General features: G+C 38.8%; 1 protein-coding gene across 1 annotated transcript in view; it reads left to right on the top strand.

Moving 5' to 3' along the window:
* Positions 1-4573: 4573 nt before the first annotated feature.
* The window catches only part of LOC307154109 (alpha-2-macroglobulin-like), a 45443-nt gene continuing 37366 nt past the window's right edge, over positions 4574-12650 (top strand). The window contains exons 1-9 of the mRNA XM_079898882.1: positions 4574-4713; positions 5050-5230; positions 5337-5499; positions 6374-6426; positions 6542-6562; positions 6743-6908; positions 11050-11134; positions 12187-12292; positions 12392-12542. Coding sequence (XP_079755008.1) covers positions 4628-4713; positions 5050-5230; positions 5337-5499; positions 6374-6426; positions 6542-6562; positions 6743-6908; positions 11050-11134; positions 12187-12292; positions 12392-12542 — 1012 coding nt within the window. The 5' untranslated portion in view covers positions 4574-4627. The remainder of the gene's footprint in view (positions 4714-5049; positions 5231-5336; positions 5500-6373; positions 6427-6541; positions 6563-6742; positions 6909-11049; positions 11135-12186; positions 12293-12391; positions 12543-12650) is intronic.

Here is a 12650-nt window from a genome sequence, read left to right as displayed (position 1 = left end):
TGGAACTCTCTAATGTTTAATATTAAAATGTTTATTCTTTATCCTGGACAAAATTATTTCCAGTCCATCATCCCAAATTTGAACAAACCCCCAAATCCTAATCAGTTTTTGGATACGTCTCTTGAGATCATGACTTATCAATTCACAATGCATATGATTAATAAAAGTGTTGAAAACAAGTTCTGGTGAGCTGGTTGAACAGTTGAATACGTAGTTTCAGAATCAGACAAGGTTATTACGATTATATATTGTGAATTTCTCATCTCATCTCGGCTCTGCTTTTTTTTTTTTTTTTATCTTGTTCTGATTCACTGTACACCCTTAAAAATAAAAGTGCCAAAAAAAAAGGGGGGGGGGGGGGGGGGGGGGGTTCACAGTGAAAAGAACCTTTATTTTCTTGAATAACCTTGTTTATGTGACATAAAGAGCCTTTTTTGGTACTGCAAGAACTCGCCTCATAAGTTCTTAAAAGATCCTCTAACAGTTCTTCATGTCACTTTATAAGATTCTTTGTAGAACCATTCATGAAAATGTTTTTTATGACCCCATTTTAAACAAACATACAAAGAGAATCCAGGAATAATATTTAAATGTTTATTGCCTTTATACATTGTGCCAGATTAAAGCATATGAATACATACAGTAAGGCATTAAACAGGACATTTTAATAAATCAGGCAAATTGCACAATTTTAAAATATGAAAACAGTAAAAACAGACTCACCAATAAACAGTCCACTCTGTATTAAATGTACAATTCACCCAAAAATGAAAATCAGTCATTTACTCACCCTCAAGCTGTTCCAAACCTGTATGAGTTTCTTTCTTCTTCTGAACACAAAAGAAGATATTCTGAAGAATGTTGGCAACCAGACAGTTGATGGTAGCCATTGACTTCTATAGTATTTTTTCCTATTTTAGAAGTCAATGGCTACCATCAACTGTCTGGTTATTGACATTCTTCAAAATATATTCTTTTGTGTTCAGCAGAAGAAAGAAACTCCTACAGGTTTGGAACAGCTTGAGGGTGAGAAAATGACTGATTTTCATTTTTGAGTGAACTGTCCCTTTAACTGTAAGAATTACAGCAGCAAAATGTCAACAGGCTCATGACCATTAAATGTAACAGCTAGGGAATTAAAAATCATGTACCTAAATTACAATTATGAAAAGAACACATGAGTCTGGCGTGGAAGGTGGAACAGGAACCGACTTCTTGTCACAACATCTTCCTGGATTCCGGGATCCGCGGGAAATCGAATACATACAATTCACTGCAGCTGTTTTACTGGAATCTTTTTAATCATGTAAATAAAGAAAACAATCATTTTATTTCTCAGTTTGTTTATTGTTTAATATTTTACAGTTTCTATTATTTTCTAACTACATCCACCAAATCTGGCGAACTGAAGGTTTGGTGCTTCATTGTTCAATAATGAAGGATAAATATTAACTCCAATGTATTTAAATGATACAAGACCTGATCATTCTGTCTGTGATTATTTTAATAATACTGTACATCTCAAACTTGTTTACTACAGTATTGTGTAGTAAATAAATAAGGGACACTCCACCGTTTTTTCATAATTATTAAACTATGTTATTCCCTTAACTAAGACGAGTTGATACATAGGCCTACCTCTCTAATCTCAATCGCTCTGGCGCGCGGTGACACTTTGAAAGCACTATAGCTTAGCCCATTATATTCAATGGTATCTAACAGCAATGAATTTAGAAGTGACCAAACACATCAACGTTTTCCCTATTTAAAAACAGTTACACAAGTAGTTACACGACCAAGTATGGTGACACAAAATAAAACGTGGCGCTTTTCTAAGCGGGTTAAAAAGGATAACTATAATGTATGGCGGAATAGCACTTTTGGGAGTACTTCGACTCGGCGCAGTAAAAAGTCACGCCTGATCCTCTTCCTCTTGACAGAAGTGAGAGAAAGAGGATCAGGCGTGACTTTTTGTGGAATCATTGCTCAATCAAAACAAGATGTATATTATATTATTTCTCATGTACAATCAGAATCACATTTGCATATTTATTTTGACTGGGTGGTGTCTAGAATATGTTAATTACCTTACTTTTGCTGTAAGAGTTGTTAACTGGTGAACCTTCAGCTCACAAGCCCTTATAGTTCTCAGAGCATTTCAACAAATTCACAAACTAAACTAAATTGTGTCTTTACAATGAAAAAGTTACAGCGGATCTGTCAGGTTTGTGCAGGTTGCTGAAGACGAGGGAACAGAATTTCAATGCAGCTGGTTTATTCACAAACTCAGGTTACAGGAAAATACAGAAACTCAGGAGAATACCAGGAACTCAGCAAAACACAACCATACAAAGACGAGAACCAACAAACACTGAGGGAAAGCATGACTAATTAGAACATAGGAGAAACTAAGTAACAGGACTAAACCAAAAGCATAAAAGACAGGGGAAAACTAGATAACATAACTAAACCAAAACACAGAAACGTGACAGTATCATGATATTTTTGTATGTGGAAAAAGTTTTATACAAAAACCACATCTTATCAAGCACATGTGTTCACACAAGACAAACGCCTTACATTTGCCGTCAGTGTGGATGGAGCTTCACACTTGATTAAAATTAATAGATTATAGCCTAATTAATGTTATTATTAATTTATAATTTTTATGAATCATTTATAATAAATAATGTGTCTCTGGATATCCCTTATTATATATACGTGAATGGATGTCCCTTATTTTGCCATCCTAATCTTTAAGTCCCCAAATCCCAAATCAAAAACAGTACATTTGTTGTTTCAAAAATAAAAAAATGTTTGTTTTAAGATGAGAAAATAAGACAAGATACTTCTTTGCATAATCTCGCTCAAAAAACAAGTGAGATACTGTTTCAAGTTTAGAGTTACAGAATGTGGAGATGTCTTGAAATTAGAACGAAAAGAGTTACAGTTATAGTAATTATAAAGAATTCTATAATCAAGTTATAAGCTTTTAGCTTGTTAAGATGGCAATTTATATCCATTGTATGTCCTCAAGCTGTAGAATATTTATTTTGTCCTCATTAATTGTCATTATTAATTGAACTGGATCAACCAACAACAACCACATTTTTGAAAAACAAACAAATATCAATGACAAATCACTTTAACCAAAGTCATAGAGAAGTCATAAACTTCACTCATCCCATCACAGCCAAGTACGAGACATACTATTATTCCTAAAAACCAAAAGAACTCACAATAATATATCGGGAAGTCTACAATGTTACAAACAACAGGCAGAAAAACAAATATGGTAAATCTTCATCATGGTGTAGGATCTCAAGTAAATATATGTATTGTTTAATTGCTCATCTAAAAGATTTACTTGACTTACTTATTTTAATGATAAAATCTTTTCAGACACCATATTAGGAAGGGGTCGAGGGATTTGCATATATAAACAAACATTTACTGTAACTCTCTCACTCTCACTGAGTGGGTGTAGGGGATTGTTGACCCTTGATTTCAGTATTGATTGGTTCCAGGACACAGGTCAGTTGCCTGTTTTTTTCTGTGTATAGTTTGTTCAGAAGAGTGCTATATTGCCAAAAGTTTTGGGACGTCTGCCTTTACATGCACATGAACTTTAGTGATATCCCATTCTTAATCCGTAGGGTTTAAGATGGAGTTGGCCCACCCTTTGCAGCTATCATAGCTTCTGGGAAGGCTTTCCACAAGGTTTAGGAGTGTGTTTATGGGAATTTTTTGACCATTCTTCTAGAAGCGCATTTGTGAGGTCAGGCACTGATGTTGGACGAGAAGGCCTGGCTCGCAGTCTCCCCTCTAATTCATCCCAAAGGCGTTCTATCGGGATGAGGTCAGGACTCTGTGCAGGCCAGTCATGTTCCTCCACACTAAACTCGCTCATCCATGTCTTTATGGACCTTGCTTTGAGCACTGGTGCGCAGTCATGTTTGAACCGGAAGGGGCCATTCCTAAACTGTTCCCACAAAGTTGGGAGCATGAAATTGTCCAAAATGTCTTAGTGTGCTGAAGCATTAAGAGTTCCTTTCACTGGAACTAAGCGGCCAATCCCAACCCCTGAAAAACAACCCCACGCCATTATCCCCCCTCCACCAAACTTTAGACTTGGCACAATGCAGTCAGGCAAGTACCGTTCTCCAGGCAACCGCCAAACCCAAACTCGTCCATTGGTTTGCCATCGTATAAATTACCTAAATTAATAACTTTTTTAAAAACAAAAATGAACCATCACTGAACTTGCTTAAACTGGACTGTGACGCTATTTTCTGCTGTACAGCCGAAACAAACATTGCATTATTTTCCTGTTCTCATTGTAAAGCTGATTTGAAACAAACTGTATTGTAAAATGAGCTATATAAATAAAGGTGACTTGACTTTTACTACATGCTAGACTACTATTTTTAATATTTGTTGCAAAAGTATTTTTAAGGCTTTAGTAGATCTAATTTAGCACAGGTGGTTTTTGAACTGCAGTGCCTACATGGTTGAATCATTAATCAGATGATCAATACACATGTTTTGAAGGACCTCCTTTAGCATGAGAGTCCCTTTAAAAGAGACGGTCCAGTTCATCTCATACCGTGGATGATCGCTCGTCATCATGACTCTGAATATTGGCTGCTGTTGGAAAGGGCTCCTTCTGCTCTCTTTCCTCCTGATCTGTGTCAATGGACAAACATCAGGGCCGTAAGTTTTTAACAGTTTTTGCTGAGGATAAATTATTAATATACCACTAGTCATTTTGTAAGTCTTGATGATTTCTCCTGTATTTATCTAACCGATCTGTGTTGCACAGTAGAGGTTTACTGTTTGAAAGACAACTTAAGGCACACAATTATTTATAATTACTGACAGTGTATTTTTAAGAGCAATATTGCTCTGAATAAACATACAAATTCACACTTTTCATATAATTGATCCATAGTAAATTAACTGTATTATTTTCCCTCCCAGTTTATGTTTTATTTTTCTTATTACATCTAACCACTCAGGCAATATTGTATGATCATTTTCTCTGGACAGATATTTCATGGTGACGTTTCCCGCAGTGATCAAGTCTGGATCTGAGGCCAAACTGTGTGCGACCCTTCTCAAGCCCAATGAAAGCCTTGTCATGAACATTCATCTGGTTCATGGTGTCCAGAGCACATTACTGCTGCAGGAGAAAGCTGAGGAAGAGTTTCATCGCTGCTTTAACTTCAAGGTCTGCCATCAAAACATGCACATAATGAATATTATCAATGATGTTTCATCATAATGCATCTAGTTTTTGTGGCAGGTTGTGAATACAGGAAATTATTTCTCATCAGGCTCCTCTGGTCAAGGCAGAATCAGTGCAGAAAATGAAGGTTGAACTTCAGGGAGAGACTTTCAGGATAACTGAAGAGAGAAAAGTCATGTTCAAGCATGTTCAAGTTCATCCTCTGACTTTTATCCAGACTGATAAACCCATCTATACTCCAGGACAGACAGGTGAGCTGTGAATGTCTCAAAGGCTAAAGCTCAGTAAACAATGCTGGTGTCACTGACATCTAAACCCTGATCACAGCTGATGTAGCACATATAAGTAAAGCACACTATGATCAGGCAATGAGCATAGGTCAAAGATTACAAATGTTGCAAAAACCAGCAGATGGTAAAAAAGTATGAAGTTAACAGTTTAATGGATTTACAAACAAAAAGAGGAGCAAATGAAAAGACAAGAAAAGCAGATATTAAGGATGAGTAGCTTTGAATTCTAACAGCTTTGAAACACGAGAATGGTCATCTAGTGTGCATTTGAGCAATCCCCTCACTTTCAAACATGTTCAGCCTAAATACTGTAATTACAAATATGATATCGATACTGATATCAGTATCTGTGTGACTTTATTTGATATGAAATCTATGGATACAATAGATTAGGGGTGTTCTTGGAGAGCCCACAGCCCTGCAGAGTTTAGCTTTAACCCTAATTATTAAATGTACCTGATCAGGTTTTGAAATCAACAGGGTTTGGACTAAACTCTGAAGCCCTCCAGGAGTTTGACACCCCTGATATAAATCGTTACATGTAATAAACCTCATAGCTGTCTGGGATAGGCCTACTCGATTCTAACTGGTCAGCTGGAGCAAATTGTCAGACATTTTTGCACCATTATGGCTAAAACAGGCAGCTGTGACAGCTAGTTGAATTTGGCTCAAAATACACATTCACCCAGCAGCAGAATACAGTTGTCAGTCCTGTATTTGACACTTAATACGGTTCACACACAGTTTGGTAATTTACAGGAGAGAAATATGATTGTAAGCAATTGTACCTTACATAAGATACACAAGTTTTCTAATACACATTTCTATTTTACAGTGAACTTCAGAGTTGTTACCATGGATACAAACTTTGCACCCCTTGATCAGCAGGTCTGATGATGTGTTTATCTTGCATCTTTATTTTCTCTTGCATTGTTGAAAACATGTTTAATAAATTAACACATTTTTGGCTTTTGATCTTTAATTACTATTTGCTCTTTCACAGTATAGTACAGTGGTTCTTGAGGTAAGAACACAAAACCTTCTGTGCAGTCATAACAAACACACCTTTTAAATCTGATTAACACTAGAAATTCGGTTATATTTGCAATTATTGTATTTTCAGTAGGGTAATTATATAGTTCTACATTGATAGTCAGGATATGTGTAGCTGAAATATCTGCACTGTGTCTTTGCTATTAAACAGGACAGTAAAGGTAACTGGATTGGCCAATGGACAAATGTATCTTCAACAAGGTGGATTTTGCAGCGTTCTTATGAATTAAACCCAGAGGCCCGTCAAGGCATGTACAAACTGAAGGCTTTTATTGGTGACTGGATGATCTCACATGATTTTGAAGTGAAACAATATGGTAAGTCATAAAAAAGACTCGTTATGACTGTAACCTTGGTTTCTCGAAGAGGGAACAAGACGCTGCATCGTAAGTTACGACACTATGGGAACGCCTTTGCATTATTGTGTCTTGAAGCACATGTAAAATCAGTCCAATGGTGTGGCAGAACATCATGGGGGGGTGACATCACAAGCACCCCTGAACCAAACAATGTCAGCTTCTGATAGGCTGAAGTAAGTCATGAAGTAAGTAAGTGAAATAAGTTATGGCGGAGCAATGAAACATCTCGTTCCCTCTTCAGGGAACCGAGGTTACAGTCGTAACCGAGGCATTCCCTTTCAAGGGAACTGGCTTTGCGTTGTAAGTTACAATACTATGGGAATGTTAATACCTACTATGCCATACTGACCAGTGCTTGTCTAGTGTGAATAATATCTGGAGCGCAACTAAGACTGAAGCACCTGGAAGCAAGGGGTGGTGCCCAGGTTAAGGTCATAGAACCTGACGAATGTGTGCGGAGAGGACCAGCCCGCTGCAGCCCATACGTCATGAAGAGAGGCCCCAGAGAGCAAGGCTTTAGAAGCCGCCACACTCCTAGTAGAATGTGTCTGGACAGCCAAGGGAGAAGGCTGACCGGCCAATTCATAAGCAAGAGAGATAACCTCGACAACTCACTTACTCATTCTCTGCTTAGATGCTGGGTACGCCTTTCTGCGACCCAAAGCATTCAAAGAGTTGATCAGATTTACGCCACACGGCAGCTCTGTGGACGTAAGCATCAAGCGCCCTAACCAAGCAAAGCACATTTAATTTCTCCTGGTCTGGGCGGAGGACAGAAGGCCTGCAGGCCTAATCCACAAGGTTCCACGGAGGAAACAAGATAATAATGGGTCTCTTTTCAAGGATACACCACTCAAAGGAGTGTGGTAAAAAGGGCCAAATAAACCTTAAGTGTAGAAGGGGATAATCCTGTAGAGAAACACTTGTGCGGAAACTCTAGCAATGTACCAACCGGGCAGTTAACTGGGTCTAATCCTCCGTTGTGAAACCAGCCTCTATGAGTTGGTCAATGACTCTATGACTCAAACGCACAACTTTCATACCTCTGGATGGGGGTTAAATATTTAGCCCCAGCCTGACACAGAAGGTCCCTCCTGATCGGAATCTCCTTAAGGGAGCCATAGAGGAGGGATATCAAGTCCAAAAACCAGATGTGAGTTGGCCAAAGAGGAGCCACCAACAGTAGATGGGCACCCTCCCGGCAACCTCTCCATAATTCCCGAAAGCAGAGCGATCGGGGGAAATGCATACAGGCATAATGGTATTCAACACTAGTGGGGCTGGATGACACTAATATGTCCTCTTCCACTTCTCTTCCTCCTCAATAGAAGACTCACCACCTCGGGGTAAAGTCTCCATTCCTCGGGCCTCAGCCTTTGTCTCAACCTAAGCAACCACCGATGTGTTGTCTAAATGGACAAGAACATGTCCCCTGTAGATCAGAAAATGCACTTCAACAGACCCTGGGATGAGTGGCCCTCCTGGACCGCTCCCCAACATTTGAGAGAAGTATCTGTCATAAGTATCACGTGACGACAAGTAAGTCATAACACTGGGCCTTTGGACAAGAACCAGGGTTTCCTCCACATCGTCAAGGAACAAAGACATCTTCTTGTAACCTTGATCATGTGGAATGGATTGCCCCTCAGGGAAAATCCCCTGGTCTTGAGCCACCACTGCAGGGGTCTCATCTACAACAGGCCAAAATGTATGATGTTGGCTGCTGCTGCCAACAATCTTTGAAACTGTTTGACAGTGCGTGACTGGCCTCAGCTCTTTTAATGCTGAGAGGATTATGTGTGCAGGAGAGAAACGTGCCTGCATCATCACAGAATCCTCCAAAAAGGTGGTTCTCTGTACTGGAGAAAGAACACTCTTCTTTGCGTTCTACCTCAACCCTTGCTCTTTCATATGAGCGAGGACAACATTTCGATGTTAAAACGCCATGTGCTCTGAATGAGCTAGTATCAACCAATCGTCGATGTAATTCAACACGCGAATGCCCTGGAGTCGCAGAGGAGCCAGTGCAACATCCACGCCTTTCTTGAAAGTGCAAGCTGACAGTGCTAGCCAAAAGGAAGAACCCTGTACTGGAACATTTTGCCCCCTAAAGCAAACCTGAGGAACTTCCTGTGGTTTTGAAGGATGGATATGTGGAAGTATGCATTTTTGAGTTCTATCATGACAAACCAGTCCTCTGTACTGATTATAGTCACAATTTGGCGGGGAACATTTTGAACTTTAGCTTTTGGCCGCACGATTTACATGGTGCAAATAAATTGGACATTCTTTTTTGGAACAATGAAATACCGGCTGTAAAATCCGGATTCTGGTGGGGAACACGTTCTATGGCCCCCTTCCCTAAGAAAGGTCCCTCATCTTGTTCCATAACCAGAGACTTCTCTGGACCCACAATAGTGGGCAGAACCCTGTGAAACCCTGTGAGGAGAACGAGAACAAATCTGAATTCTGTACTACATTTCGCTACGTTCCCAGATGTACACTGGGATACTGACTAGTTGGGTTGGCAGAACGGCCCCCTGAGGGCACTGGAGAGAAGTGGGCACCGTATGATGAGGTGTGAACCACTTCTCCTCGAAAGGGCCAGCCCTCAGAGGTCTGACACTGGCGTTAGAGCCTCTTAGCTGAAGCCTTCCTTGTAATGATGACATTCCTCAGATCCATTTTATCTTTTCCAGGTTGAGGCTTTGAGTGCTTACCCTGCCCCCATTCTTTCTGCGGCAGGGCACGAGAAACAACACTTTCTGTTTTTGTTCCCCCCTTCAGAAGAGCTTGAGCGTGCCTTTGGCTGCTTCCGCCCAGAAGCCTTTTGAGACCTTTGATCGACAAGGGAAGACCTGCTGGAATGCCACCACCTGCTTTTTAGCCTTCTTTAACCTCCAGACTGCTGCATAAGCCTAGGTCGGGGCCTTGAGGGATGATGCTGAATCAGGGGAAAGATCGCTCAAAAGCATCTGCTCCACCTTAGGCATCAACCAGTGGCGCAGCAGACAAGCACGCAGGCGCTTGTTGGAGGGCCCCACAAAAACCACCGTGCCAGGTTGTGCCGATAGATGATGCTCAGTTGATAGATGCAGTGCGCTGATGCACTGATAGACGATGATCAGAAGAGGATTTCCCCGCAAAAATGTTATAGTGCATAACCCCAAAGAGCTGCGAGGAAAATAAAGTTAGATAGTTAGATTAGCTTACTCCTCATTTAAAAAACAATTTGATTAAAACAAAATACTTCTCTCTAATTTTTTCATTACGTATGGGCCACAAGAGAAATATTAAGAAAATAAATTAAGACAGTTAGCCTAGGCCTATATACCATTATCAGCACGTTGAAGTAGATTCAGCTCTCCTCGTCTCTGAAAGAATATGGACCGTTAATTCAGTGTCAAATGTTTTTTCTTTCACTTTCCGTAGTAATTAATTGACTGGGATTTGAGACTTCTTCACCACCATAACTCTAGAGCAAAGTATGCACATTGCTTGTGTGATATCCACTGACTCACCTTCATGGTTTAAAATGTAAATATTTCCAATATTGTGCGAAAATTTCCTTTATCAATAATTTTTCGAAAAATGATGGACAGAGATTTAGATTTTGCACACGTCATTCCCCGTGATAAAATCAATGAAATTATTAAATAAATGAGTATCTAAATAAACAAGTACTAAATCAGGGCGGAAGAAACCCCAGAGCGTGCTTCCTGATCCTGAGAGAGGAAATATATATTGATATATAGGCACACAACCCCAAATATGACAGATGGAGTAACACAGACCGCTTGCTGAAGAAACAGAAGCTGACATTGTTTGGTTCAGGGGTGCTTTATACCTTCCAGGTCATGATGTCTCCCGCCTATGATGTTCTGCCACACCATTGGACTGATTTCACACGTGCTTCAAGACGCAATCATGCAGAGGTGTTCCCATAGTGTCGTAACTTATGACACAGCTCAAGTTCTCTTGAAAGGGAACAGACAATTTGTAGTTTTGCATGGGAAGAGTTTCAATAATATGTTTGTATTTTAATTTTTAAAATATAAATTGAGTACTAATAACTCTGATTTCTGCCTATGACTTCTAGTTTTGCCTAAGTTTGAAGTTACTGTAAAAAGCCCAAATGAATTAAGTGTTGAAGAAGAGGAACTGATAATTGAGGTTTGCGGAAAGTGAGTGGTTTCTTTTTATTTCCTGCATTAAAAAAGCAACGTGCTCTTCCATTCACACTTTCATTTAATTGTTAATTGTATTATTATTTTTTTAACTCTTCACTGTAAAAAATGATCGTAATTTTAACGGTAAAAGACTGTAAAAATGCTACAGTGAAAAACTGTTAATTGGTTAACAGAAAGTTTCCGTACTATATACGGTAAATAACTGTGATAGATCTAACGGTACATTTAATGTAATTTTACTGTAACATACCGTTAAATTTACAGTTTTTGAAAGTGAAAAACAACTCATTGTATAATTTACAGTGAAAAACCGTAAATTGACATTCCCACAATTCCCTGTGACACTTCACATTTGATGTATTTTTGTTGAAATAACTATGTTTGTTTCTTCATAATTTTCTTCGTTTTTTCTAATCAGTTATGTACATTAGGGGTTTATGTTACATTTAATGTTGTTAAATTAATGTTTATTGCATTTTTAAAATTTCATGTGTTACCATGATGGTGTTTAATGTTTGTGTGAATGACACTGTGCAGCTTCTATATATATTAGTATTAACTTTCTTGTGGAAGAACTGCTTGTGTTGAGCTTTGATTGATCATGTGACTCTCATCACTGCTGTTTCACTGCTGGTTATCAGTGTACAAAACAGATATTAATACTTCAATAGGACGGTATATTAACATTATATCATATTACTGAAATGTACTGTTATATTTACTGGATTATACTGTAAAATTGACATGTTGTTCAGAATAGCATGTACATTTTACAGTTTAAACCAGTAAATATAACAGAACTCCAGTGTGTTATATGCTGGTTTAAACTGTAAAATGTACATGTTATTCGGTAAAAGCAATTACTGTTTTGTTGTATATTTTACGGAATTGTTCTGGTAACCCCAGCTGCCAGTTTTTTTCCGTAAAAACTACGGGATTTTTTTTACAGTGTTGGGTCAGTTTCTTACTTTAACCCCCCATCCTAATACATTAGTTTCTTAACTCAACCCTGGGCTGCAGATCAGTTGCTTGTACCTTTTTCACAGATACACTTATGGACAGCCTGTACCTGGTAAATCACGGGTGAAAGTGTGCCCTAAAATAAAGCGCTACATTTTCTATCCCAAAGCGTGTTTAGAGGAAACCATTGAGGTATGTCAGTTGAAACGCAGTACATTATCTTTCCTCCATTTATCTCATTAAACCACTCATCAGTTAATAGTTATGTTTGTGTTCATTCATTATAATTAGATAAAACAGACAGGCTGTGCCATCCATACCTTAGATGCATCAGTCTTTTTTAACGTCACACTGGTAGAAGATCGTAGGTTCCACAGGTATCCACAGCATGTGATGCAGAATTTTCTTCACGTTGAGGCAATGGTTACAGAAGAAGGAACAGGTGAGCTGTTCAATTTGGTCAGATCTCTCTTACCTACATTTCTTGAATTTCTCATTTTTGACATTTTACTTTTATTTGAATAAGTATTTATGTAGGTGTTTTGACTAT

This window comes from Squalius cephalus (genome assembly GCF_949319135.1).
Source record: "Squalius cephalus genome assembly, contig: scaffold_102, whole genome shotgun sequence".
NCBI classification, from domain to species: domain Eukaryota; kingdom Metazoa; phylum Chordata; class Actinopteri; order Cypriniformes; family Leuciscidae; genus Squalius; species Squalius cephalus.
This window is presented reverse-complemented; position numbering and strand designations above follow the sequence as displayed.